Below are 27,406 nucleotides of genomic sequence, written 5' to 3'. Positions count from 1 at the left end.
CCAAACAAATCGATGTTTGGAATTGGAGCAAACAATTTCAGGTCGTCAGCGTACATTAATTTGCAGCCAACACCAAGCGATAAAGTCACGTCGTTAAACAACAACAAGAAAAGCAAAGGTCCCATGTTGCTACCTTGAGGAACTCCAGACGTATTAGTGCACGCCGAAGAAACACTGGAACCGAGTTTTACCCGCAATACTCTACCAACGAGATATGAGTCCAAAATCAAATCTACCAAATCTGCCGGAACACATGCAGCAGCCATTTCAGCGCGATACTATCAGAGGCAGTTTCATCAGCAAAAACGGAAGCGAAAAATTCTGCGAACATCTCGCAAGAGTCAGAAGTTGAGTAACACCAAAAGTCGGATTTTTACCATCCTATAGATGTTGCAGAAATATCGACATCTATCCACTTGAAAGCAGCATACGATACAATCGATCGAGACTAACTGTGATAGAAAATGTACGAACACGGTTTTTCGGGCAAACTGGCGCGACTGCTTAAACTACATACAGACGCGGCTAGTGTTCTGACAAGGGGAGGACATATCCTAACTACTATCAGCAAAAGTAATTAACTTCTAGGCTTTGCAAATGGCTTTGATATCATAGCCAGAAACTTTACGATGATGGAGGCAATCTACGCCAGACTGACAGCGAAGTCTAGGAGAATTGGTCTAAAAATAAATGTGTCGAAGATCAAATCTTTTATTGACAGGCTTCGCAGCCGGCTGTTAGAGTAAACACAATCACTGGGCTAGTTCAACGACCCTGCTGACTTTAAATAGCAGCATCGCCCAGCCATAATATAGGAGACCCCCTTATTAATGTAGCGACGTATCTGGTTGGGTTATTTTTAGACACAAATTGTGCCTCTTCCTCCGTCTACTGTAGAAACCATCGAACGAGAAGTTTTAATCTAACTTGTTTTTACTTTCTGGACTGCGTGTGACGTTGTCGTCTGTCAATTTCATAGGAACGGAGCCTTTCTCCAAAAACCCGCGCTGAGAATCGCGGCTAACACGCTGACAACCGAACAACGTCACACGCATGCCCCAGATCTGCTATCAGGTTATCACAAATCGGATTCTTTCTACGCACCGACCAGAGTTTTGCGACCAACCCCGTGTGGAGTTCCAGTCAACCCAATACGCATCCTTCTGATCTATTACATTAAAGGCACTGATCATTTTTCAATTTCTATGGTCTTAAAAGGTCTCGTTGTGACAACCTCAAGTTAGCTCTTCCCCAACCACGTCAAATTTCATGTAAACCTATAAAGGTCAGACGAAAAGATTAAACAAAACAAAAAAAAAGTTTGTTTCTAGACTGCTGCCGTAGGGGTTTCAATTAAGTTAAATAGTATAGTAACGCTGGTTTGCATTCTGTCTCTTTTTTTTTGTGTGGATATTATCACTACGACCAGCATTTTGATCTATTGTGATTTTATCCAGGTGTTGTTCCGCACTTCGTTGTTATTGCTGTCGGTAGTGGTGTCGGTCTTCTGTCTCTTAGGACTTTCCTAGCTGGAGCTGCGCGGGAGTAATAGGGAGAAATACAGTGGGATCTTACTCTTGTGACAACACAAATAGTGGAGGGGAGTTAATTATGCGCACGATATTCATCGAAGGTGAGAACAGCCAATAGTAGAGTTCGCTTTAAGCAGGTTTTGAAGCTTTTCATTCGAAGTCTCAAGCTGTGACTAGTTATAAGAATGGTAATAGCTTAAGGTGCGAATGAAACCTCTTGTCCAATGTCAAATCATAACTAGTCTCCGAACCAACTCTGGCTTTAGGGCACGAAAAAGCATAAAAAGGGTTTAAACACCAACACTTTTTTTTCTTCTAATTGACCCTCCACACACCCCCGTTACCAAAAAGTTCACACAGAAAGCCCCTGGTATCGGACACTTACAGAATCTCAGCTTAGAAGAAAAACTGGACAGCACACTAAACAAAGAAATTAATTTAAGCTGAGGAAATCATAAAGAGGATACATCAAATTATTTAAAAACTTTAATGAGCACCCAGTGGAATTTAATATTCCTTTTTAAGGGTCCCAAGAGGCCACTTAAGCACGGATAATACGCAGTACGCTCATTCTATAGCGATACTGCAAAAAGAACGAAGTGTGGAACACAGAAAAAACCTGTATGATATCACAATAGATACTGGTCGCAGTGACAATGTCCATACCAAAAAGAATAAAGGCGTCTTGTGATGAGCACGATATTGTTGCATTGAAGCATCGAAAATCAAAAACCCATAAAGAAATCGATAATGCAGAAGTTTGTTTTTGCCTTAAACTTTGCTCTTAAATTCGCATAAAATGAAAATTATTAATCGACGAAGAAAAACCTACGCTCAATTATTAGAAAATAGTTTTAGAAAGCTTGACTGAAAATTTGAAGCGGTTGACTCAGTCGTTTTTGAGGAACTTTGAAAACACACTTTTGGACTGGTATGAAATTTTCGTTGTGTCATATATACACTACGATCATGAAATAAAAAGAAAATCGATTTTGCGAAAATGCCAACTGAGTATAATCCCTTAAGCACAGACTCGATGTTCGTTAAAACTATGTAGTACTCCTACAAGGTGAGAACAATTGATTGTAAAGTGCACTTTCAATGTCTTTTGAAGCTCTTAGTTTCAGTTTCCCACAAGCCACCGAAATGTGGCACTACAATTCTTTGGGCAACAGGAACAACGTTATCCACTCAAGCTTCGACGAGAGGATATCCGTGTGACAAGAGACCTCTAAAACGGAGGCTATATTTGCAGTCCTGAAAAAAGTTGCCTAATTCAAAGTTTTGTAGCAAAAATCTGTCTAGCGTATTCCAACCATGGTCGGGTCTATGATGCTACCCTTCTTAATTTTCCATCGCCTAAGTTGTTTTTTTTAATCAAACATGAAAAAAGGTGTATTAATTCGAGAAATGAGACGTAGACTCAGTAAATCGGATCAGACAATAAGAAATAATTTGAAGTATTCAGAAAACTAAAAAAAATTGAATTATTATAAGAATACTATTTATTAACTTGTGCACTACTAAAATTATGTTGATTAGAATTCTGACTCAAAGGTAAGAAACACGTGTTCTTAGTCACTTATTAACTACACCAGCTGTTAGCACTCTATTTTCGTTCATTTGAGAGCGTTCCGGGTACTACGTAAACGCACCTGCCGCTCCGTGAACATTCATTCAAAAATAGACCAACGGCGTGTTTTTATCTTGACCTTTATAATGAGGTCTGGCATTTAAACAGCCTCCCAGTTGGCTCCGAGGTATGACGCTGGTCTAATAAGCCAGTCGTCGTATGTTCGAATCTCAACTGGGAGAGGCTGTTAGAGTCAATAGGATCGTAGCAACTGGCCCTGCAATTGTCCTGCACTCTAACAGCTGGCTGCGAAGTCTGTCGTATAAAAACAGAAGGTCAAGTTTCGATAACGGAATGTAGCACCTAGACTTTGCTTTGCTTTGGCATTTAAACAATTTTTTGAGAACGGTAATTTTTACAATCAACGAAGGGGACGTTAGAAGAAAGTAATGAATCAAAGGTGTTTACGGTATCCAAACAGAGTGGGACAAGGCATGAAGAGGAAAGAGCGGAAGGAGGACCAGCGAGCAAGGGAGGACCACTAAGTACGTGTATCGTTTCTCTTTACCCAAGAAACTGCTTGGGTAAACAGAAACGATATACATACTTAATAAGCGTTGCTTCAATGACCCTTTTACCTTTTCCTTTATCTAATTTTTAGCTCTTTCCTCTTCACGGTTTGCGTCACTCTGTTTGGATATCATAAACACTTTTGTTTCATTACTTTTTTCTACCGTCCCCTACGTCGATTTAAAAATTATCGTTCTAAAAAATGTTTAAATGCCAGACCGCCGACCAAAGTAAAATTAAAATTTTACTTTCATATTCTTCTGAAAGGGAAGAAATTTTTGACTAAAAAGCTTTCGGAATTTGTTTGAAGTTCGTTCTGCGGAAGACGGGAACAGTTCGAAAACGCTGACCCTGACCGAAGCGTGACCCGGTGACCATGTGACCATGACATCTGCAGCAGAACTCTGCAACAGATTAACCGCATTTTAAGCGATTTCCCACACCTCACAGGCATGTATATATAAATAGCGGTTGAACGGTTCCAACAGTTCACCTACTACGGGCAAGTGGTTAATTTACGTAGCTATTTTAATAATAATCATCCGTCGACGATTAGCGTGAACGGCGCGACGTGCGGCAGCACGCGGACGGCCGGACGGACCGGACGGATAGACGCGCAACACACGGACAGGTTGCATCTGATGGAAACCGGTTCGCGGTGGTGGCAGGTTTACGATGCCGTCCGTCTTGACGTGCCTTCGGGACGGCCGCAACGCAAACAAACCGGGATCGATCATCGTGGAAGATAAAACGTTACAGCAGCCACTGCGATTAGTTCGCGAACTTACGAGCTCGTGAATTTCTCCCAGCGCGCTGCTACTGAACTGGACGAGAATGAAATTAGTTAGTGAAAAAAAACAACGATCCGGTCAGTCTGCGATTTTGTACGATATGCAAATGCACGCACGCAGCCCATTAACGTCACAATGAATCAAACTCGGCGTTATTATTCGATGTTTGCCTCCGGCAAACATTCCCGGTAGTTGCCAAATCGTACTATTTATCATCTCTTTTTTCTGAGTTATTTGCTTTGCTTAGAGCATTTCAACGTTTCTTTCTCTGGTTTGAACACACATTTATGAGCTGATGATGGATTTCCACTAATTCTTCTAATTAATCTGCTCACCTATCTGTTAGGAATTCATAACTTTGTGCGAAAAAATCCGGTTGCCGCTAGCACGAGCCGTGAATCGGTCTACTCCGCCTACTGAGATATTAAATTCTTTCACCTGTCAAATGAACAGATGAAATATTTCACCAATTCGGGGATTTATTTTATACTTATCGATTGTTTATTTTGCAGAACGGACGTGTAGGAAGGACAACTCAAAGTACTAAAACCATTCAAATTCCATCGTAAATTGTTGCCAATTTCCTCGCCCAAGCCGTACATACTAACTATCAAAACATACGGTGAAGGCGGCTCAGACTCCGTAGCTTTGATCTGTCTGTGGCTTACTGGTACTATAGGACTGGCTTCTAGCGGGATTTAGTGCGCTATCGCTCATATTTGCTCAGCTTTGAGACTACTGCCGGGGCAACCCGCTTAATTGGACCGAGCCGAGCCGGCCAGAGCCAGCCGGAGAGTTAAGTGGAGAATGTGGAACGTTCTTTTTTTTCTCAGCTAAATTATATTTACAGACGCAAATCGTTGAGATAACCGAGAATGCTGCTGCTGCTGCCGGTCGGAACAAGCTCAGCTTTGCGCCGGGCCGTGCCGTGCCGCCGCCGCGCCGGTGTGGTGGATATTTATCAATAGTGTAAACAAACTTGGCCGGGTTTCATTCGAAAATCGCTCGTGTATTCTACGGATGAGCGAAGATTTATCACTTAGCGTGTGTAAATCAGAATTCATTTCGAGCATGTGAGAATTTGAATTATTCCCACAATCAATAATCGGAGGCCAATCTTCTTACTGTTTTCTAGATAGTGTGCACTCCGTCCGGTGTACGTGCAGCAAAGCAAAGCAAGGGGAGACGACAGCCAGTTGCGTTTCCTACGCGTTTACAACGGATTACTCAGCGCTGTCCTATCTGGCTTGCGTTTTCAAGGTAACCCAGTTCATTAGGCTGAACCGCTTCTGGCTGAAATGAACATCGAAACGATACAGTTTACATCAACCTGCCAAGTTTGTTGTTGCCGTAACCGGAGCTCTGTCGATACACCTTCACTTAACGGAAACAAACGTAGACTCATATTTCATTTCGCTAAATTGAATTCATATATCTATTTCAACGGTGTGCTCCCTCGGCTCCTACCTGGCCGCGCTCGGTCGGTCGGTCGGTAGGATGACTTCCACTATTCGATGCATCTTCCCATTGTTCATCACACGTTCGTCCCTACGGCACGACGCTACTAATTTAAATAGCTAATAGCATAGGTGAATGTAAAGCAAATCAAACGAATTGAATGTGTCTTCCCCTGGTTAGATAATAAATGCGACGCGGATTGTCATGCTTGGAACTTGACTGCAAGTGTTCGCGGGAAGCTTTACCCGGCGATCGTGCCTTCATAGAAAAGAATCTGGCATTCAAGAAATTCTAGAATCTCATTTTTGAAATAGTTTTTACTAATTTTTTGCCTTCTCGTTTTAGAAACACCACCTTTTTATGCATGGCTTTAAAATTAAGCATTTTTTTCGTGCGAATTTTGGAAATAGAAAGTTAAAAATTCAGCAAAAAAATACCCTTTTGTGACTTCAGAAATGGAAGCTATGGCTGTTATCGAAAACATTCTTGCTTCTTCACTCACCTATTAACGTTTGAAGTTGCCAAGAAAGGTGTGTTCTGTTTTCTGTACGAGGAAATCACTTACCAAAACAGGATTTCCTTTGCAAGCTATCACAACTTTTAGTTCTCGCGTTTGATACTCCTCCTTTCGTACTGTTTCGAGAACAATTCGTCACCAATTCGTTGAGCATCTCAACGCTCGCAAGTTAGGTTCAACCTGGTCAAGCTCTTGCAGAGGTCCTTAAAGAAAACAGATCTCGCTGCATAGTTGTTCGGCATCCTTGCGACGTGGCCGGTCCACCGTAGCATTCTGGCTTTTGCCAGGTATCCGATGGGATCCCCAAGTGGTACCTGTAGCTCGTGGTTTTGATCGCGATTGTGATACATTAAATCTATTCTTATTATAGTCATTATCTGGAAGTAGCTAGACACCTGTTTTTAGATATATGTCTAATCATCCATGATACAACGATGTGGTTAGGTGCTTTTTGAACTTTGAAAGTACACAAACCGACTCGTTCCTTGGACTTTTACACGAAACTACTGGAAGGTAGTTAAAACCACTAATCACTTGCTTGTGATTTTTATTCCAAAACGTTTTATCGTGGGGGGAACAACTGGGATTGTCGACCGAGCGAGAGAACTCGATAGTCAGATCTTACTTTTTCTATGTTCTAATCTGCTAAAAATCACAAAAAGTTCGTCGTCCAGCTGGTCTTTTTTGTCTGGTCCAAGAGATTGATCCTTTCCGTGAACAAGACCTTATTCTCTACCGTCCCCTTTCTCATTTTGCTACTCTTTGGGTCCTTGTGATGAACAATCCTACTATGGTGGTTTGTATAATCCAATTAATCAATGCACGAGCTACCCTCATATCAAGATGGGTTCGAGTTTCATTACACCAATCCAAATCCAAGTCGACTGACACGTGTAGCTTTTGTTTGCTTCGTTGCTCGCCGAGCAGTCTGCTCAATACGAATATTTGATCTGGTGCACTTCGTGGCTCTTCGAATACCATCAATTTCATATAGATTATTTATTTTAGGGATTTAGGTTGAAATAACTCAATCTAACTTAGATTTCATTTTTCCGAAATATGTGTGTGTGAATGTGTGCAAACTTGTTACGTTGAGGTTACTTTACTGATGCTTTTTACCTTTTTATCCAGAAAATACCTATCGTTATTTGTGTATGTGTTTTAGACATAGAACTACATCTTACGACAGGTTGTCAATCCAAAATTTGGATTCAAGATAGCCTCACGAAACAATGAAAGATTTTGAACGCCAATAGCTCTTCCAATTCAAAACGGATTTTGATGGTTGATGCAGATTAACGAAAACTTCCAAGCTAAAATTTTCTCATGCATTTTCCGTGTAATGGTCTTGCTTCCCAGGCACGGGCGACCATTACATACACTAAGCTTGAGGCTGCTGCTGATTCAAGACAAAAAATCAGAGGGGTTGTGTACAAGACACGACCGCATATATAGGTGACGCAGGACTACGTAAGTCTCTTTGTAGTGATAGTAGCATGTATTCATGCTTGTAATCATTCGATTCTTCATGTATACATGCTATATGCAACATGTACACACTTAGTTTTTATTCAGATCTTCGGTAATTTATTTTGCGGATTTGATCAGCATATTTGGAAAAATGCTGAGCGATTCGGTAATTTTTCAAGGAATGCTGAATCGTCACTACTTGACATTTCTTAATACAGATCTTCATCAACCGGTGGGGAGTTCGTTAATATTTTTTGCTGTATTTTTTCGCAAAGCGATTCCATTTCGTAACTGTCAATAATTCAGCAATTGTTTAACGAACTATCAGTATTTATTACGGGATAGCCCGCAAAAGCTATGTTGAGATTAGAAAAAATTGCGGAAGTTGTCATCAAGCATTTATTAGCTGTCAAAATGAAGCGCTATCAAGAAAATACTTTATTGCGTGTTTAAAGTGTGTGGAAATTGTTCAAAATATGAACAATTATAGTTCTTCTTAAGAGTTAAGTGGCGCATAGCAGAGCTTCGCTACGTTATTTAACCTTCTTTATATAAGGTATGCCAATTTATTATGTAATTTGTGTTTTAAATATATATCTCTCCATATCTCTTATTCAGTTAATATTGATTTAAATTGTAAATCTTCATTTCCCTTCTCATTCAAAATTTTGTCATCATAAAACAAAGCAGCAAATGCTATTTAGTGCTCCGGTGCAAACTTCGCAGGTAGCTGCAGAACTACAGGACGATTGCGGGGCTGGTGCTACAAATAGGTTAACTCGGAACAACCTCTTTTAGTCCGAACATGCGGCGGCTGGCAGAGCCTTACCTCGAGGCCAAGTTAGAACCATATCTGTGCACCATAGATCCTATATAATTAATTGTATTTATTTTTAAGACATGATTTCAATAAAAATATTTTTTTAATTTATGACGACAATTCAGTACACATTACCGAAGTATCAGCACTATAATTACGGCTTTCAGCAATAATTTTTGCTGAGAGATTTGTTAATTTATACTGAACAGTCCGCAATTTTTGACATTTCATAAAAATATTTTCATTGCCGAGTGTTCGTCAAGCAAATTAATTACCGAACTGACCACCGAACGTTTAGCAGTTCTAATTTCGCCAAAAAATTACGGTGTTCGGTAAAAAATTTTAAGTGTGTATACATGCTACATGCGTTGTATGTAACATTTATCAAAGTAGTAACATTGCATACGTTCAATTCTCAAAAGATTGTGCATTTGAAAATAATTTAACAAAATCAAGAACACAAACTATTGCTTTCCTGCTACCTTACTGAAATTAAAGATTGTTTTTATTATCCATGGTTTCCCACGTTGAAGAGATTTCACCAATTCAATCCTATTTTATCAACAGCACATCTTTTCACTACATTTCTAATGAAACGGCAAGCATACGTATTCATACACAGTCGTATTATAACCGAACACTACAGCTGTAGCACATTTTTCCAACACAGATATCAAATTCGCCGAGGTTTAATCGTTACGCAGTAAAGAATTTGCAATCTGTTGGGACAACGTATCAGTGTCATTTTTTTTGGCACACTTCCCTAACACAGACATCAGATTGGACTAGGTTTAATCGCGTTCGTTAGAAACCTGTTGGCACGAGGGGACTTTGTCACTCTCTCTGGCGTACTTCCCAAGCAAAGACATCAAAATGGTCTAGGTTTAACCGCGGTGTTAAGAAATCTTGTTGAAATGAGGAAACTTTGTCACTTGTTTTAGCTTACTTCCCAAGCACTGATATCAAATTGGTATAGGTTTAGATCATCGTAAAGAATCTTCCAACCAATCACAAAGAGAATTCTGGTAAAACAGGTTCATTATTTTCAATTTTTCAATAAATCAACTTCAAGAATCCATACCTTTCTTCATTTGGGTCAATTCTTAGAAGATTTTCCGATCGATTGGTGTAAGAATATTGAAAATCGATCGGAAAACCGCTGAGCTATTAGCGCTCAAAACCTTTCATTTTTCGTGACGCTCGCATTTTTCGATTTTTTGGAATGACACCCCATCTCAAAACTTGCCGTAAGACGTAGTCCTACGTCAACAGCAAAATAAACTTGCGGCGGTTGAGTAGTTCCGCCGTCTTGACATGTAAAGCCTACTGAAATGACATAAAAAGGAAACCAGAGCCATTATCATCATTCATTCGCTGCTCGACTTCCGAGCTGATCACTGCAAATTTCCACTCCGATCTAAACTTGGATATCAGCGTTTGAAAATTTATTGTCCAAGTACAGACAAACAGACGAGACACTCGCATTAGTTCCATCGTCCATTCAAAAGCCACTCATTTATCACTAAAAGCATGTTTCGCAACATCTGTTGTGAACAACATACGATACCGACGCCCGACACGGTATAATCTAGCGCGACTGAAGCAACCGGAGGTCGCCGAAAACTACGCGTAATCTCTCGAAACCGTGCTACCGGAAGAGGGTGAGCTGGATGAAGCTTCTCTTGAGGACTGTTGGAAAGCCGTGAAAACAGCCATTAACAGCGTATTGGAGAACGTCCTAGGCCGTTTGGCACTGAATCGACGTAACGAATGGTTTGACGAGGATTGCCAGCAGATATTGGCTGAGAAGAACGCAACGCGGGTACAAATGCTGCGTAGAGCCACCCGTCAGAATGTGGAGCGATACAAACAGAAGCGGAGGCAGCAAACCCGACTCTTCAAGGAGAAGAAGCGCCACCAAGAGGAGAAGGAGTGCGAAGAACTCTGTCACAGCTGTACCGCTTTCACGACACACGGAAGTTCTATCAGAGACTCAACGGATCTCGCAAAGGCTTTGTGCCGCGGGCCGAAATGCGCAGAGATAAAAATGGAGATATCTTGACTGACGACCGTGGGGTGAACACCTGAATGGCGTGCAGGCGGAAGACCATGATAGTGGATGAATTGACCACATTGGTGCAGCAATCAACGAGGATGTGCCACCCCCATCGATAAGGGAAGTTAAAGAAGCCATCCAGCGGCTGAAGAACAAAAAAGCAGCGGGAAAGGATGGCATTGGAGCGGAACTTATTAAAATGGGCCCGGACAAGTTGGCCGGCTGTCTGCATCAACTGATTGTCAAGATTTGGGATACGGAACGACTACCGGAGGAGTGGAAAGACGGGGTTATCTGCCCTATCTACAAGAAAGGTGATAAGCTGGATTGTGAGAACTACCGAGCAATCACTATCCTGAATGCCGCCTACAAAGTGCTGTCTCAAGTCATCTTTCATCGACTATCGACAATAGCCAATAGATTTGTGGGAAGTTACCAGGCTGGCTTCATGGAGAGTCGGTCTACAACGGACCAAATCTTCACCCTGCGGCAGATCCTATAGAAGTGCCGCGAATTCCGAGTCCCCACGCACCACCTGTTCATCGATTTCAAAGCCGCATATGATAGCGTAAACCGACAAGAGCTATGGAAAATTTTGGACGAAAACGGCTTTCCGGGTAAGCTTACTAGACTTATCATGGCTACGATGGATGGGAACCAGTGCTGTGTGAGAATCTCGGGTGGATTGTCGGACCCATTCGAATCTCGCAGGGGACTTCGACAAGGAGATGGTCTTTCCTGCCTGCTATTCAACATTGCGCTTGAAGGTGTTATAAGGCGAGCGGCGATCGAAATGCGGGGCACGATTTTCAATAAATCCAGTCAATTTATCTGCTTTGCTGACGACGTGGATGCTGTCGGCAGAACATTTGAGGCGGTGGAAGATCAGTACACCAGACTGAAACGCGAAGCAGAGAAGATTGGATTGAAGATAAATACGTCTAAAACGAAGTATATGCTGGCGGGCGGGACCGAGCGCGACAGGGGATCGACGGGGATGAGTTCGAGGTAGTCGACGAGTTCGTATACCTTGGCTCGCTGGCAACAGAGGACAACAATACCAGCCGTGAGACTAAAAGACGTATTATCAGCGGAAGTCGGGTCTACTACGGACTCCACAAAAACTTGCGGTCGAACAATCTGAGCTCCCGTACAAAGTGCACACTGTACAAAACGCTAATTAGACCGGTTGTCCTCTACGGGCACGAAACGTGGACACTGCTAGAAGAGGACCTACGAGCACTCGGAGTTTTCGAACGGCGGGTGCTAAGAACCATCTTTGGCGGAGTGCAAGAGAACGGTGTATGGAGGCGAAGAATGAAGCACGAGCTCGCGCGTCTCTACGGCGAACCAAGTATTCAGAAAGTGGTTAAAGCTGGACGGATACGTTGGGCAGGACATGTTGCTAGAATGCCGGACAGCCATCCTGCAAAAATGTTTTTCGCTTCAAATCCGGTAGGAATAAGACGAAGAGGGGCACAGCGAGCGAGGTGGCAAGACCAGGTGGAGTGAGATCTGGCGAGCACTGGGTGCCCGCGGAACTGGAGATCAGTTGCCATGGACCGAAACAGATGAAGAAATTATACTGCGCAGACCTTGTCATAAGACGTTAGGCCAATTAAGTAAGTAAGTAAGTAAGTAAGTTCCATTCCTTTCCACGTTTGCCCTTCGTAATGCACCTTCCGAGACAATGTTGAATAGCAGGTTAGAGTGCATCCCCTTACTTCAGTCCATCCAACGTCACGAAAGCGTATGAATCAGCGTAACTAGTTTCGTCGGAAAATCATGTTCTAGCATTATCTGCCACAGCTCATTTCGTTTCACTGAATCGTACCTTGTAGGCAGAATTGAGCAATGTAATTCCTCAATAGTTTTTACACTCCAGTCGATGTCCCTTTTTGAAAACTGGGCAAATGAGGCCATCCAACCACTCCTCCGGTAATTGTTCTTCCTCCCAGATCCTGACAATGACCCGGTGGATTACTTCGTACAGCCGCTCGCTCCCCGCTTTTAGAAGTTCAGCCGGGATACCGTCCTTCCCAGTAGCCTTACCGTTTTTCAGCTCATTGATTGCCTTCTTAACCTCCTCCTGTGTTGGTGGCTCCACAGCTTGACCATCGCTTACAATTCCTATCCTGTCCCTGCTGATCTCCGCATTTACTTCTCCATTTGACAGTGTCTGGAAGTGTCCTTCCACCTTTGTCAATAAGCAGGTTGCCAGCACAGCACTATCATTGCACATCACAGGCATGGCAAAATTCCTGCACCTCACCGTTTTATAGAAACTCCGTGTGTCGTTGCTGGCATTTTGCTCATCTGCGACGGCGAGCACGTGCTTCTCATACTCGCGTTTGGACGATGGATTCTTTTTTCCGCAGCTCTAATCTCTCCGTACCCCTCTCTGTTTTGACGCGTTGCCGCAGTGAGCGGCGCAGTGCGACGCCTGGTTGGTTCTTTTCATCTGTCATTCGGCATCAAACCAGCTGTTACGCTGTCTTCCACGCGTCGTGCCTACCACCTCTCACGCAGCTGTTTCGATGGCACAATAAATGTTCGTCCACAGCCCATTTATATCTTCTCCTTCTACCTGCTGTTCTGCGATTCGTTGGTCAAGCTTCCTGGCGTACTCCACTACTACGCCGTCTGCCGTTAGCCACTGGATGTTGAAACGCAGCGTCCTCTCAGTGCGAGCTTTCGCCGTGTTCGACAGCCTTGCGCGAATCTTACTGACTACGATATAGTGGCCAGAGTCGATATTTGGTCCCCGAAAAGACCGTACATCGATAATATCCGAAAGGTGTCGACCGTCAATCAAGACATGATTGATCTGAGAGCTAGTCTCCATTTGGATGCTTCCAGGTGTGTTTCCGATCATTCAAACGTGGAAAGTAGATGCTACAGATGGTCATTCCACTGGCCGCGGCGAAATTTATGAGCCTCAGACCGTTATCATTGGTCGACAGATGAAGGCTATGTCTTCCAATGACTGAACGGAAGAATTCCTCCCTCCCGATCTGCGCATTTGCATCTCCGATGATGATTTTCACGTCGTGTTTTGGGCCCTCTCCATAGGTCCTCTCAAGCCTATCGTAAAACTCGTCCTTAGCATCATCGGATTTATCGTTTGTTGGTTCGTATAAGTTGATAAGGCTGTAGTTAAAGAATTTGCCCTTAATCCTCAACACGCCTATACGGTTATCTACCGGGAGGGAATACATACGTACAAATGTACAGGCTTCAAATCGTAACCAACGGCAAAATACGTTGGGAAAGTAACGGGCCCGGAAACTGTAAACCCAGATGCCGACGAAGCTTCATTGTCTTTGTCTCATCATGGGTAATGAGACTACAGTCAAAGCGGACTTCCGGAGCTTCCAGGGCTACTTCACCGCCCAGCACAAGTTTGATGTTCCAGAGGATATAAGGAAGCAGACACTTTCAAAGTTTGCCAAGAAGTGATCTGCTCATGTTTCCGTGCGCCGTTCGTAATTACCGCGACTGTAAACGGGCAGATCTACCTCAACGAGTGTCTACAAAAGCGTTTGCTTCCTCTGTTAAAGCAACATGATCTTCTAGCCAGATCTAGCTTCGTGCCACTCTTCAATGGATGTCCTGGAGTGGTCCGAAACCAACGGGATCACTTTCGTACCCAAGCGCATGAACCCTCCCAACGCACCGGAACTAAGACCCATCGAAAAATACTGGGCTGCAGGCACTACGGAAGCAACCCAAGAAGGGCGAATCTAAGGAAGACATAAAGAAAAAGTGGGTCTCCGTACAGAACAAACTTGCACCACGATGTTGCACTGAACCTTATGAGTCGAGTTAAACGTAAGATGCGAGCAAAAGCTTGCATATAGGTTATATTTTATTGTCTAAAAGTCTTTTTATACACATCTAGTGCCTTTATACACATTAAATGTAACAAAATTAATAAGTCGTAGGTACCTAATTGAATAAAAAAATAGTTTAAAACCAAACTGGGTACGCGAGAAACTTTCAGTTTTTGACGCAAACGTTGACCATTGTGTTGGATTGCTTTGATCGGAAATACAGAAAGCACGCTTCTAGTGTTGCCAATATTTGCAGAATTTTGCATGAAAACAAAAGAAATATTGTGGTAAAAAAATCCATTTCTTCATTAAAACAGAAAGTTTTGCACAATCCATTTTCGATTAATCAGCGTTAAGTTACGTATGAAAATGTGAAAAGTTTATTATTAATTTTACGGCAATTTAATCTCAACATTGTTATCTAACGTCTTGAATTCATTATTCACCGCCCGACAGTTTGCTCAATACGTATCTGTCTTATGACAAAAGTAAAAAAATAAGATCCATGAATCACGTCTCACACTTCCATATCCAGAGTTGAAGATTTGAGCACTCAAAATATCCTACCCAATACGGTGATGTTTTTTTTTGCTAGCCCACTAGCAAACCTCAGAGGTGGTGGTGCGGGGTACAAGCGAATGTGCTCTATCCGCAAGATGAAGCAAAAAACATATTATTCATACACGGTGTGAAAAATCAACTAATCAGCCGCTGGCGGCGTTTTGAATGCGGAGAGTACCTATAGTAGTGGGTAATGTTCCAAATGTGTATAAATACATGACGGAGTGTCGAATTGGCGGCACCTTGAATTCGAACGGTGTAGGAGACTTTGCGCGCAACGCACACACAGCGCGCACAAGCACACACACGCGTTCCTCTGGAATAAGGGAAATGAACGCTGTTGAAGAATAAAACGAAACACAAGCTTTCGGAACAACCGACAAACAATAGCAAACTTAGAGGCAATAACATATGTACACGGTAACAGTTCGCATGATACCTACCGAATTCGTGGTGGACGGCTTGCGACATTGCCTGGCTCAGAACGGCGTATGAGTTTCGTGTCTCTAGCATTCGACTGGAAGACTGCTGACCGGAAGCGGCTTTCGATGGTTGTTGCTGTTGTTGTTGCTGCTGGTGCTGGTGCTGTTGTTGTTGCGGGCTTCCATCGTTGAACGGTGAGCTACCGACAGACGGCGATCCTGACGCTTGATCAGTTCGAGGTGGTTCACTGCCGGCACCACTGCCTCCTCCACCACCTCGGTCGGGTTGATGAACGGGGATTTTTTGCAGCTGATGCTGTTTTTGCTGATGCTGCTGTACTGGATATGTTTGCCTTGAGTCAGGCTGCTGTATGTCATCGCTTTGCGTCTCACTTTCGAAGCACGACACAAACACGATCGTCGATGAGGTGAGCAGTGCTAGCACCAGAGCTACGTGCAGCCAGCTCCGAGCAGCGCACCCGACCGTTAGCTTCGCAATGCAGTGAACCATGTCTCCTCCTCTGTTATTGCTCTGTTGTGTTGAATAATTTCAGTTGCCAACCGTTCGAAGAACCGGACTGCAAAATTCTGGAAAGCAACAAAACCACAGTTGCACTATCATCGGATATGCCTCCTCATTATCACGATTCGGAACGGCCAATGTCGGCTACACCGCTTTTGTCGTCGCTGTTGCAGCGGTTGTTGTTGTTGTTGTTGTTATTGCCACGATTAATCACCCGTGAGCTTTTATTGCTGTTGCTTTTCTTTTGGCATTGATCTTGAACGAGTATCACACAACCAGTACGGCACTTCCGGATCTCCTCTCTTTCCGTCTCACCCAAGCTGCTGTCGTTGTCGATAATATTGTTAAATCTGTCGATCGCGCTGTCGTTTCCAGAAACTGTTGGCGCTGTAGGAGCTGCCGCAGGTTTACCGCTGCCGTCGTCGTCGTCGTCGACGACGCCTTTGAACGACCTTCACCCTGTGTCACGCTCGCAAAGGCAGCTGCTCTGAAAATGCTTTTGTCGCACACCTTTTCTCATCCGATTAATTCCGCCTCCAAGAAGCAAAAGATCTTCGCTCGGCGGACGTACCTTTGCTTTGCGGTCGCACTAAAACTTATTTTTCCTTATACCGAGTGATCTTTTATTTTTCCACTCACTTGCACCCGCGACGCGCGCGCACACACAGACAGGTAATCTATTCACGCGAAAATGACACAATAAAAAAGCCAGCCAGCACAGGAAGTGTCACCTAAAAATAAGATTTTCCATCTGAACTTGCCACTCAGCCCCGCCGACAGCTGTCCGGTCGGACGGTTTGCAGGAAACCTCGACTTATTCCAGCAAATGGGAGACGACAAACCACGGAACGGGGGTTTTCTTTTTCTTTTTTTTTCGCCGCCACACACAAAACGTTCGAACACGTCAGTCAACCCGTCTACCGTAATCGATTGCAGAAGACCTCGAGCATTACTCGAACAAAATACTTAACATCCACCGTAGCCTCAGCCACCACCGCGTTCAATACCTATTGTTCCAGGCTGGAGTGTTGCACTGTTGTACAATTCGAACGGACAATAACGAAAATGAATGACTTTTCACTCGCTTGCCTCCCTGCTTGACCGTATGAATTGGAAGAAGGAAGGTGCACTTCGTAGTGTATAGATCCGACAATAATTTCACTGCACACCAACCAACAATTACCAGCTCAGTCCGTTCGTTGCCTGTAGTCTCACTCGCGCACTCGTCATCAGTCATCAGACAGGCAATTAAATAGCTAAATATTTAAACCACCTTTTTGTGCGCACGGTTTTGCACTATCGCAGTAATAGTGAAGTGAACATCCAAAGTTCAAAGCAGCAGCCAGACGACTAACAAAAAAGAACGGAACGAAACGGGAAACCGTCGACGTCGCGTGTAAGTCGCACAACGAACTGTCACTTTTTGCACCCACACACTTGTACGGGCGCCCTACTGTTGTTCTTTTGTGTGTACAATTTTCTGATAGGAATGTGATGCTTTCTTCTTTACTCCGCCTCCAAACTACGCCAGCTGATATCCTGCTGTTTCACATTCAAATTGCTAGCTTCGAACAAAAAAGGCAGAAAAACGATAAATTGATAGCAGTGTGCGTGACTGGGCAGCAAAGTTGCTGAAATAAATTTGCGTTGCCAGTTTTTGTGATATCCATATCTATCATATCTACACGCTACCAGCAGAGTAGAAAAAATATGGAAATCAAGTAAATCAACCCTTTTGAACGGCGACCTTTTGAAAACTTAAGCCAGAAATGTGTAAAACAGCAGATTTGTTTTGAATAAACGAGAAAAAAGTTATCAAGCCGGGTTTATGAATGCCTGATGGACGGGCGTTCGACCTTTGTGATGCAACAGGTCATCCAAAAGTGTCGGGAATACCAAGTCCCCATATCACCTAAGGTCACCTACGATGCTACCGACCCGGAAGAGCTATATGAGAAATTATGGACAAAACGGGATTTCCTGGGAAGCTGACTAAGTAGACTGATTAAGGCCACGATGGATGGTGTTCAGTGCTGTGTAAAGATTTCAGACGCGTTATCAAGCCCATTTCATTTGAAATACGCAGAGGACTTCGACAAGATGATGGTATACTGTCTTCTGTTCAACATCGCGCTAGAAAGTGGTGTTATTCGCTACTCAGAGCCAATTCAGTTGTTTTGCTAAAGACTAGAGTGACTATATACAGAGTGGCGACAAGTCATCCCAAATGTATGCAATGCGGTTTTCCCAAGGTTTTTCTTTCTCTTTCCTGCATACGCGTTGGATAGGTCGTCTGCTCGATTGGAATGACACTGACAGATAATTATCATTCCAATTTTGACATTGTCGCCACTCTGTATATAGTCACTCTACTGAAGACGTGGACTTTTTCTGAAAGATGTTTCAGGCGGTTGCTGAGCAGTATAGACTGTGTGCAGAATGACAAGTGACGCTGCCAGCCCAAGTTACCAAGAGTTCATGGTGTCTATCAAGGGTTAAACAGCTTTATGTATATCAATCTATAACTTGCTAAGCAGCGTCACTTTTAAGGAATTAACTGAACTTTCAAGCTGTCTTGGGTTCACTGCATAGAACGCTAAGCAGCTTCGAAATAAACTGTCAAAAACAAAGAAAAAACAAATTTAGCAGCACTTCTATGTTCTATTTTTTTATATTTCTACCTAACTTCTATATTCGTTGCATTTGCCTGCTGTTGGGTTTGAACCCGGGTGTTCCGCGTTGTAAATCTATACCGATCCACTGCGTCACCTTTGTCGTATACAAGCGATGTGAATTTTGCCAATGAGTTGTTCTTAAGTAAAAGTTCGTTTTAGAACTTGCAGCAGCTTTATGCAGCGCGAGTTAATTATAGAACATAAAGTTTGGAACCAGGCAATTAACTATAGTAGTGAGATACTGACAGCATATGCTACACAACACAACACAATAATGAAGAGCATTACATTCTAATTTATATTTGTAATTAGAAATGTGCGAGGATTAAATTTATTCAAGTGAAATAAAAATAATTAATCTCCAATAGTTTCAGGTTCTGCTGGTTTGATCACCAGAAATATAAACAAAAAAGCAGCACGCAGAACTTGTTAGCAACTAAAGTTACTTCAGAGCTTCATGTAGCATCCTAATAGCTTTGAAGTATCTATGAAGTACTCGCAACACTTCTTAAAGCATTTAGTTCCACGTATACTTGATATACACTACTAATCAGCAAGAAAGTTCCACGGAACTGAATCTGAACTAATTATGAACTTTCGAGTTCGCGTGTCAAGTAATATTCGAACTTTTGGTTGCTTGGGCACTGACAATTCCACCAACTTCAGAGTTGCGGGACAACAAGGTGAGCAACTAGACGCCTTTCAATACCTTGGTAGCCAGACAACGCCCGATTGTGGTACCAAGACTGATATAGCCACACGGATCAGGAAGGCCAGGGGTGCCTTTGCAGGTCTACGTAACATTTGGCGCTCAAACCAGATCACTCTACGTGCGAAAACCCGAATCTTTAATCCAAACGTTAAGTTAACGGACGGTCTCAGCGGAGACAACGCACAAACTGCAGGTATTCATAAACCGATGCCTGCGATACATCATTCGTGCCTGGTGGTCTGATAACTGGATATCCAACGAGGAACTCCATCGTCGATGTCATCAAAGGCCGATAGCCACAGAAATTCGTGAACGTAGGTGGAAGTGGATCGGACACACCTTGAGGAAAGGAGCGAACGAGGTCTGCAGAGTAGCACTCGACCTGAATCCACAAGGACAGCGTAGAAGAGGCAGATCCAGAGGCTCACGGCGACGGAGCTTAGCCAACGATATCCGGGCTGTAGACGAGAACCTGTCCTGGCGACAGGTAAAAGCCATGGCGGGTAATCGTCAGCAGTGGAGATCTCTGATTTCATCCCTTCTGCCGGACCGGCGGACATGGACACAGAAGTAAGAAAGTCTTCTTCCGTTTGTCCTCTTTTTCTCCCGTTTACTGTTTTGCTGCTGCTATTTCCTGTTTCGTTGTTCTTGGTTTTCTATTCCATTTTTTCTTATTTTCACTTCTGTACTGTTTCTTCATATTTCTTCGTCTGTCCGTCTGTCCCTTTTATCAAGTCCCGTTTTCACCCTTTTCCTGAGACTTGACGTTCTTTTCTATTTTTCCGTTCTTTCTTCCGTTCTTCCTCGTTTGCAGGTCGATTCGTCACCTTTCCTTACTTTATTTGGTGTCTTTTTCTGCCCCGTATCGACATTTTTGTTTTTTCGGTCCCAATTTTCGTCTCTTTTCGTTTTCGTCAATTCCGTCCTTCCTCTAATTATGTGCTGTGATTCCTCCTTTTCTGTCACGATCTGTTTTTCTTGTCTGATCGCTTTTTGTTTTCCGTTTTCTTTTTTGTCCCATTTTTTTATTCTTGTTTCTCCATTTTCCGACAGCTGTATTTTCTACTTTTTTTGTCCCTTATTAGAAACGAAGTTTTATTTGAAATTTAGATGAAATCTCAATTTTTCACATATGTTTTTGCTCTCACTTTTTCTTTTCCTTTAGTTTTTCCTCCATTTCTTCCGTTTTTCTTTTTACTGCCACGTGTTTTTTTGGTTTCCACATTCACTTAGTTACTCTAAAACTTTATTCAGCAAGATTGTAGATCATATTTTGTTCTACAAATGTCCCGTCTTTAACTTTGTCAAATTTTGCTTAGCTGAGACGGTACTGTCAAATCAATCAGAATTGAGTCAAAGTGATCGCACCATTTGATGAACTCATGATTGAAATTTTACTTATCCAAGAACAGTCTGAAAGATGCTCTCGGACAACAATAGAAAAAGATAAAATTACACCATGCCCCTTGGCCCAATGTGCTAGAGGCTCGACCAGATCGAAGCTGACCTGTTATTTAGTTTCTAGACTCTTAAGGAATTGAACCGAATGGAGTGGAGACTCGTTCTCGGTACAGCATGGGTCATCCCGGTTCTAAACTGCTAATAAAAACACATAGGTATATGTAACAAAGTTCATAATTATTTCGTATTAATTGTAATAACTGCAAGTAAAATCTATGATCACAGCACAGCAAAATTCACAGTCAGTCATCGGATTTCAGCTCTTGATTGTCCAACGTATTCGTCCCGTAAACGTACAGCTGAACGAGATTCTGTAGTTCGATTCGAAACGCTAATTTAGCTTCCGGTTCCAGTTTACGAACGTGCGGAAGCAAACTTCTGAAAAACGCTTCATCCTCGTCGTCACTTACGCTCGTGTGTTCGTCCTCCATGTAGTCATCTATCTCCGGCAGCTCGGCCAGTTCTGCCTGATCGTAACTCGAAACCCTCACCGGCTTAGATTCCTCACAGTGGTCACTATCTTCCAATCGTTCGATGTCACCATACGAAGGATCACCAGAAGACGTTCGTGGTTTGATCGAGTTTCTCAAGAAAAGCATAGACGCAAAATGTGGCCAAGCGCCGTACATTTCATAGGCTGAACCATCCAAATACGGCCACTCTTCCCGTGGAATGCTTTTTAGTTCCTTGTAAAAGCTGTCCCGAAGTGATTTCCACTTTTTTTTCACTGGATATGCTGGAAAGCAGTAACGGTTTTTCATCCAGATCCAACATGCGAGCGAAAAACTACTTACGTTTAGCACAGCCCAGTTCGTTCGAAATGTCTTGCCAATGTTTTTCCAGCAGCTCTCTGTTTCTGTAGTGTTTGACCGACTTATCCCATATTTGCCTCCGCGCAAAAACGAGCGCAATCAAACGTTCGATATCGATGTCCATTCTCGCACAGAATTTCGTAAAATGAAATCAACTCTTGCCGTGAGACCGTGTTTGTTTACGCGCCGCAACACGCCTTCACTGTGTGACAGATCAGATTAGTGAAGCTGGTGAGTTTGGCTGTTCAGCAGCTCTTTGCTCTTCGTGTTGCTGCTATGTAAAGTGCATTTACCTGTTTTGGCCCTATTTATAATTTTAGTATATACAGTTCTTTTTAATTTCAGCCTGTTGCGGGAATATGTGTTAAAGTCTCACAACCGAGATGGCAAGGTTTCCCCCTATCCTATCATATTGATGTTGGTCTTGTGCTGTCGTCGATATACTGGCAACATAATTTAAGATTTTTCTAGACTAAAATCAAGATGAATTTTGACCTAATGAATGAAAATCGTTTTATTTTCCTCATGGCAGAATACAATTATTGTTGTTACTTTCTATTGAAATTGTTTTGGTATAAAATTTCGTTCACATGTGCTTATTTTTATAATTAAATATAATTAGTGTGTTTTGCAATCCATCATCGTGATCGGCGGTTTTTTCTAATGCCTATACGACCTAGTTGAGAGAGCTGGTGGAGAAACCGGAGGTTTGAAGGTACTGTGAATTTTTCCGATACACGTACTGCAGAACGAGGGTTTGCACCTCCGTGCGGAAAGCCAGCTTGTGTTCCGGTTCCAGTTTTCGAACGTGTGGCAGTATGCTTTTAAAGAACAGTTCATCCTCGTCATCACATGCGGGGGCGGGCTCCTGTTGCGTCGAATGTGGTTGGTCGTTTCTTCTATTACAACTGCTGCTAGTGCTAATACTAAGCTGAGGTTCAAAGTAGCTTCCTTCCGTACTGCTGTCAACCTCGTATGCACTTGGCATATCTATTATATCAATCGTATTGTATTCAGCTTTAGTTGGTACAGATGGTTCATCTTCCATCTTGTCACCTTTCTCATCCGAAGGGAAAAGTACAACCTTTCGTGGGTTGACTGAATTTCTTAGAAACATCATTGATTCAAAATACGGCCATTTGCAGTACATCACAATGTTAGGCTCCGCCCGTTTCGGCGGTGGTATTTTTTTCAATTCCTTCAAATACTTATCGCGAAGGCCTTTCCACTTTTTCTTTAAATCAACAACTGAAAAAGATATTAGTTAATATCAATCAATAAAACGCTAACCGACATGAAAGTTACCTTTTACATTGCCACCGAATTCGTCCGCGACCTGGCGCCAATATTTGCTAACCAGCAGCTTATTTCGGTACGGTCTAAATGACTTATCCCATATGGGTTTTCTTTCCGAAACAAGCATTATCAAGCGCTGCAGGTCGCTGTCCATTTTTCACACTTTTATAGGTTTTCTTTATCGCATCTCACAAGCACAACACGCACGACGCTTTTGGCAAACGCCGAAGCCTGATGAAGTTAACGCACCGCTCTACGCGACGCCGCTCAGAGTAAACAAAATACCGACCTGTCAAACTCCAAGCTCAAACTTATCGTTTAGCTATCGAAGAGGTATCACTCAAAATTATAGGGTAATAGCCTTATTTTGGCTTATTTATGCAAGCGGATCCCAAGTAACGAACACGCAGAAAAATGGTGATAGTTTGAAACAACTGTTGTTGAATTCAACTTGTATCATATTTTTAAATCAAAAAAATATTTTTTAAACTGAATTCGTACTTCTTTTACTTCTACTAGATCGTTTATAAACCCAAAAGTACTTATTTTTGATTCTACAATTTTTTCTTTGATGAAACTAGCAATTATTTGAAATAACAAACCTTATTGTTGAACTAAAAAGTCAAACAGTTAGAATCAAAAAAATATCTGGGTTAGCCTTCAGTCAACAATATTTTTTGTTGAATTTATACAGAATTTTTTTGCATTTACAATTTTTTTTTGCGTGAACGGTAGCTGAATTGCAAGAGCAATTGCTGTTTACGGGTTGATTTAAGGCAAAAAAGCTGCATAAAGTAAGCACTTAAATAGTGCCTACACAAGCGATGTTTAAACTACTTTAAGTTTTTTAAACCAGCTCTCTCTCAAATACTAATAAACGGGCTTAATAACGGCTTCTTCTGCTAAACAATCCGCTTCTAAACAGCCCAAGGGACTGGCAACCCTTTTCCTACTCAATGTGTTTGACAGTAGCCAACATCTACTGCCGGCGTGGGTATTAATACAGTCTTAATACAGTCTTAAGACAGTCGATGAGCTCCCGATAAGGTTTATCTAGCTTTTCTTGCGAGACATCTTTCTGGAGTTGGAGACCGGCTTCCATTGGAGTTGTTGAGCGCTTGCACGCCTTCATGCCAAACCGTCTCAGCACGGCATTCACATAATGTGGCTGACTAAACTTCATACCTCCTTTTTCTTTGTCATGATCAATCTGCAAATTCAGAAACATACGAGCATTTCCAAGGTCTTGCATTTTGAACTCCATCCGTAGCAGTCGTTTAACTAGCATTATCTCATTGACATCCTTCGCAATAAGTAACAGGTCGTCCACGTAGAGCAACAGAAATACTAGACCTGATTTGTTTCGACGAACATACAGACAGTTGTCGCCTTCACATCGCTGGAAATCACACCGTTTAATAAAGTCATTGAAACGATCGTTCCAAGTCTTGGAAGCCTGCTTCAGCCCGTAAAGAGATTTGTTGAGCTTGCACATCTTGTCCCCTTCTTCAAATCCCTTCGGCTGACGCATATAAATGTTTTCATTTAAAGAGCCGTTGAGGAAAGCGGATGTCACATCCATTTGATGGATAGTATAATCGTGCTGATTTGCAAATGCAAGCATCGAGCGAACGGTTTCCATCCCAAGTAACAATTTCATTCAGGCTGATCAAACGCTTTTATAGCTGATTTTATTCAACCTGTGGCTGATCTATGGTTTAGGTTTAGAAATAAAACATTTTTTTAGCTCTTAAACATTAGGGTTGCCAAGTCCGAAAATTTCAAAAACCGGCTGGTCGGTCCTGCCTTCAAAAACTACAGCATATAGTGGCAGCATATTACTAAGAGGATTTGCCTGGAATGTTTAATGTGCGTCAATTATTATTTAGGTAGTCGTCGGAATCGAAACCACAACGAACATTGCATGGATTATTGAAGATACTAGAAAACAACTATAATTGGCGACGAGTGACCCAAGACCGAGTTGAATGGAGACGAGTGCTTGAAACAGCACGAGCCACCCCGGCTCTATGCTGCTGAAGAAGAAGAAGAAGGGTAATTGTCAGCATTGGAGATCTCTGATTTCATCCCTTTGTTCTGCTAGACCGGCGGATATGAACATATAAGTTAACTTACATAACTAAATACTGATTGAAAACTACCGATTAACGACAGAATATGACCGGTCAGTAGCTGAGGAAATGTCCGAGGAAATAGAAAAATTTACAATGGAGTTTTCTGGAACAACAGAACAGAACCGACTTCAAATTGTACCAAATTTTGGGGAATTCTGCAAGAAATTCTATCCACCTTTTCGCGCGCGTAATGGCTGCTAGTGGGTACACTTTTCAAACCCGTTCATCGGCTTTTGGCAACTTCGCTCACGTGGGCGTCATAATTCTACAACAATAATCAAAAGAGGAAATGTTAACTTGACGTGAATAAAGTTGCCAAAGGCTTGCTAATATTTTCCGAAGATTGCACCCGCTAGCCGCCATTACGCACGCGAAAAGGTGGATTGAGCAATAAGACAGTAAATAAAATACCGTGGACCCCCGTTCGTTTGACCATTTTTAATCTGAACACTTTTTAATTTGAACCCCGTTGGTTCCCAAGGAACAAAACGGCAGCACCTAAACAAGCAGGTGTGGAATAAGAGTTGTGTGGTAGCATTCGGTGCTGAATAAGCGAATTTGCTGAATTGTCTGTTGTTTAAACGTCATATCCTATATTTTTTCTAGCTTCTAATCAACATCTATACGTTGTTATATAAGTGCAGAATAAGAGTCGAATAAACGTTATGCAAACGTATCGGCAGTACGGCTAAGAGCAGGTGTGGAATAATGGTTGCTTAAAAGCTACCATAAAAATGCATGTCGAATAGACGTTGTGCAAACGTGTCAGTCAAGAGCAATTGTGGAGTAAAAGTGGAATAAGAGTGGAATAAGCATTGCGCAAACGTATCAGCAGCATTACGGAGATCAAGTGTGGAATAATAGTGGAATAAGTGTGGAATGAGAGTTGCGCAAACGTATCAGCAGTATTGCTGAGAGCAAATGCAGAATAAAAGTGGAATAACAGTGGAATAAATGTTGTACAAACGAATTTGTAGCATTGCTGAGAGCAAGTGTGGAATAACAGTGGAATAAATGTTGCGCGGCATTGCTGCGAAAAAGTGTGGAATAAAAGTGGAATAAGTGTGGAATGAGCGTTGCGCAAACGTATCAGCAGCATTGCTGAGAGCGAGTGTAGAATAAGAGTGGAATTAAAGTTGCCCAAACGCATCAGCTGCATTGCTAAGAGGAATTATGGAGTATGTGTCGAATAATCGTCGTACAAACGTATCAGTAGCACCACCAAGAGCAGGTGTGGAATAAAAGGTGCTTGATGGCAGCCAATAACACCAATAACTTGAATGACACTTTATACTTTACACTTTATAATTTATGCTTTAAATTTATATTAGGTACACTTTATTTTTATTTTTTTTAGATACAATCAGAATAGAAAACATTTGCATAACCACTTTTAGCCGCCGCAAATCTTTGCTTGTAGTGGAATTCCTTTTAGGTGTTGTTGCCTGTACGGTGTGTATTTTTGCCCTCGGCGTGTCGTTATCCCTCGTCGTACCGATAAATTTAACAAACTTATATCCAAAGACAGCTGGCTGCTTGACACTTTGCGAGTTACTCACAATGGATTTGCTCAGTAAGATGAATTTCGTCGGGCTGAAGTCGCCAGAATTGTTATGATCGGGTGGTATAGTGGCGATACCACCACCGCTACTGGTAGCGCCGTAATCGTGTGACTAGCTCCCGCTCCCGCTGCCGGTGCGCGAAAACACCACTGCTTCTCGTGCCATCCGCTGCTCTTTTTTGTTTTTTGGATGAAAAAAACTAAATCAGAGCCGATGACAAATAGATTTGCACAGACAACGAGCGACTTAAAGCAGCAATAAGCTCAGCAAAGTACTAGCACGAATCACTCCTGCTGTTAACTAATCACTGCTGCTGCTAATCACATCACTGCTAACTAAATGAACAATCGCTAGCCGAACATTCTGGATTTCTAGTTTCCAGTGAATTTTATTCAGTAGCGCCGCTCACCGTCAATATTCAAAATGAAAAAGTCCTCGGCGTTGTAAGTGTGTTATGTTGCTGGTGGTACAAGCGAAATGCTTTATTTTAGTACAAATAGTTTATTAAATGTTTAACATGTGCGGAATAAATACTTCTAAAGTAATCTAGTATAGCAGATGCCAAACATGATTTAAGAAACTACTCTTCAGCGCTTAAATGTATTTTAGCCCATTTTTGTTCCACGC

General features: G+C 42.4%; 2 protein-coding genes across 2 annotated transcripts in view; both read right to left on the bottom strand.

The window, feature by feature from the left end:
* The window catches only part of LOC128732689 (stromal interaction molecule homolog), a 77,823-nt gene extending 60,309 nt beyond the window's left edge, over window positions 1-17,514 (bottom strand). The window contains exon 1 of the mRNA XM_053825990.1: window positions 15,625-17,514. Within this exon, the coding sequence (XP_053681965.1) occupies window positions 15,625-16,114 (490 nt within the window). The 5' untranslated portion in view covers window positions 16,115-17,514. The remainder of the gene's footprint in view (window positions 1-15,624) is intronic.
* A 3,702-nt stretch (window positions 17,515-21,216) lies between these two features.
* Window positions 21,217-23,295, bottom strand: LOC128732425 (uncharacterized). The gene is made up of 4 exons (XM_053825674.1): window positions 23,092-23,295; window positions 22,477-23,034; window positions 21,769-21,921; window positions 21,217-21,710 (listed from the first exon to the last, which is right to left on the bottom strand). Exons 1-4 carry the CDS (start codon window positions 23,234-23,236, stop codon window positions 21,217-21,219), a joined length of 1,350 nt encoding a protein of 449 aa, XP_053681649.1. The 5' UTR covers window positions 23,237-23,295.
* Between the last annotated feature and the right edge of the window lie 4,111 nt (window positions 23,296-27,406).

This window comes from Sabethes cyaneus, chromosome 1 (assembly GCF_943734655.1).
Source record: "Sabethes cyaneus chromosome 1, idSabCyanKW18_F2, whole genome shotgun sequence".
NCBI classification, from domain to species: Eukaryota; Metazoa; Arthropoda; class Insecta; order Diptera; family Culicidae; genus Sabethes; species Sabethes cyaneus.
Note: the sequence above shows the minus strand (reverse complement) of the source record. Positions and strands in the feature narration are given on the sequence as shown.

Bases quoted from the DNA above. Each gene is read 5' to 3' on its own strand.
- LOC128732425 (XM_053825674.1), bottom strand. From the start codon at position 23,236: ATGGACAGCGACCTGCAGCGCTTGATAATGCTTGTTTCGGAAAGAAAA. The intron at 23,035-23,091 runs GTAACTTTCATG...TATCTTTTTCAG, and splicing joins ATTCGGTGGCAATGTAAAAG to TTGTTGATTTAAAGAAAAAG. The intron at 21,922-22,476 runs GCTCTCTCAACT...ATTTTACGAAAT, and splicing joins AACCTCCGGTTTCTCCACCA to TCTGTGCGAGAATGGACATC.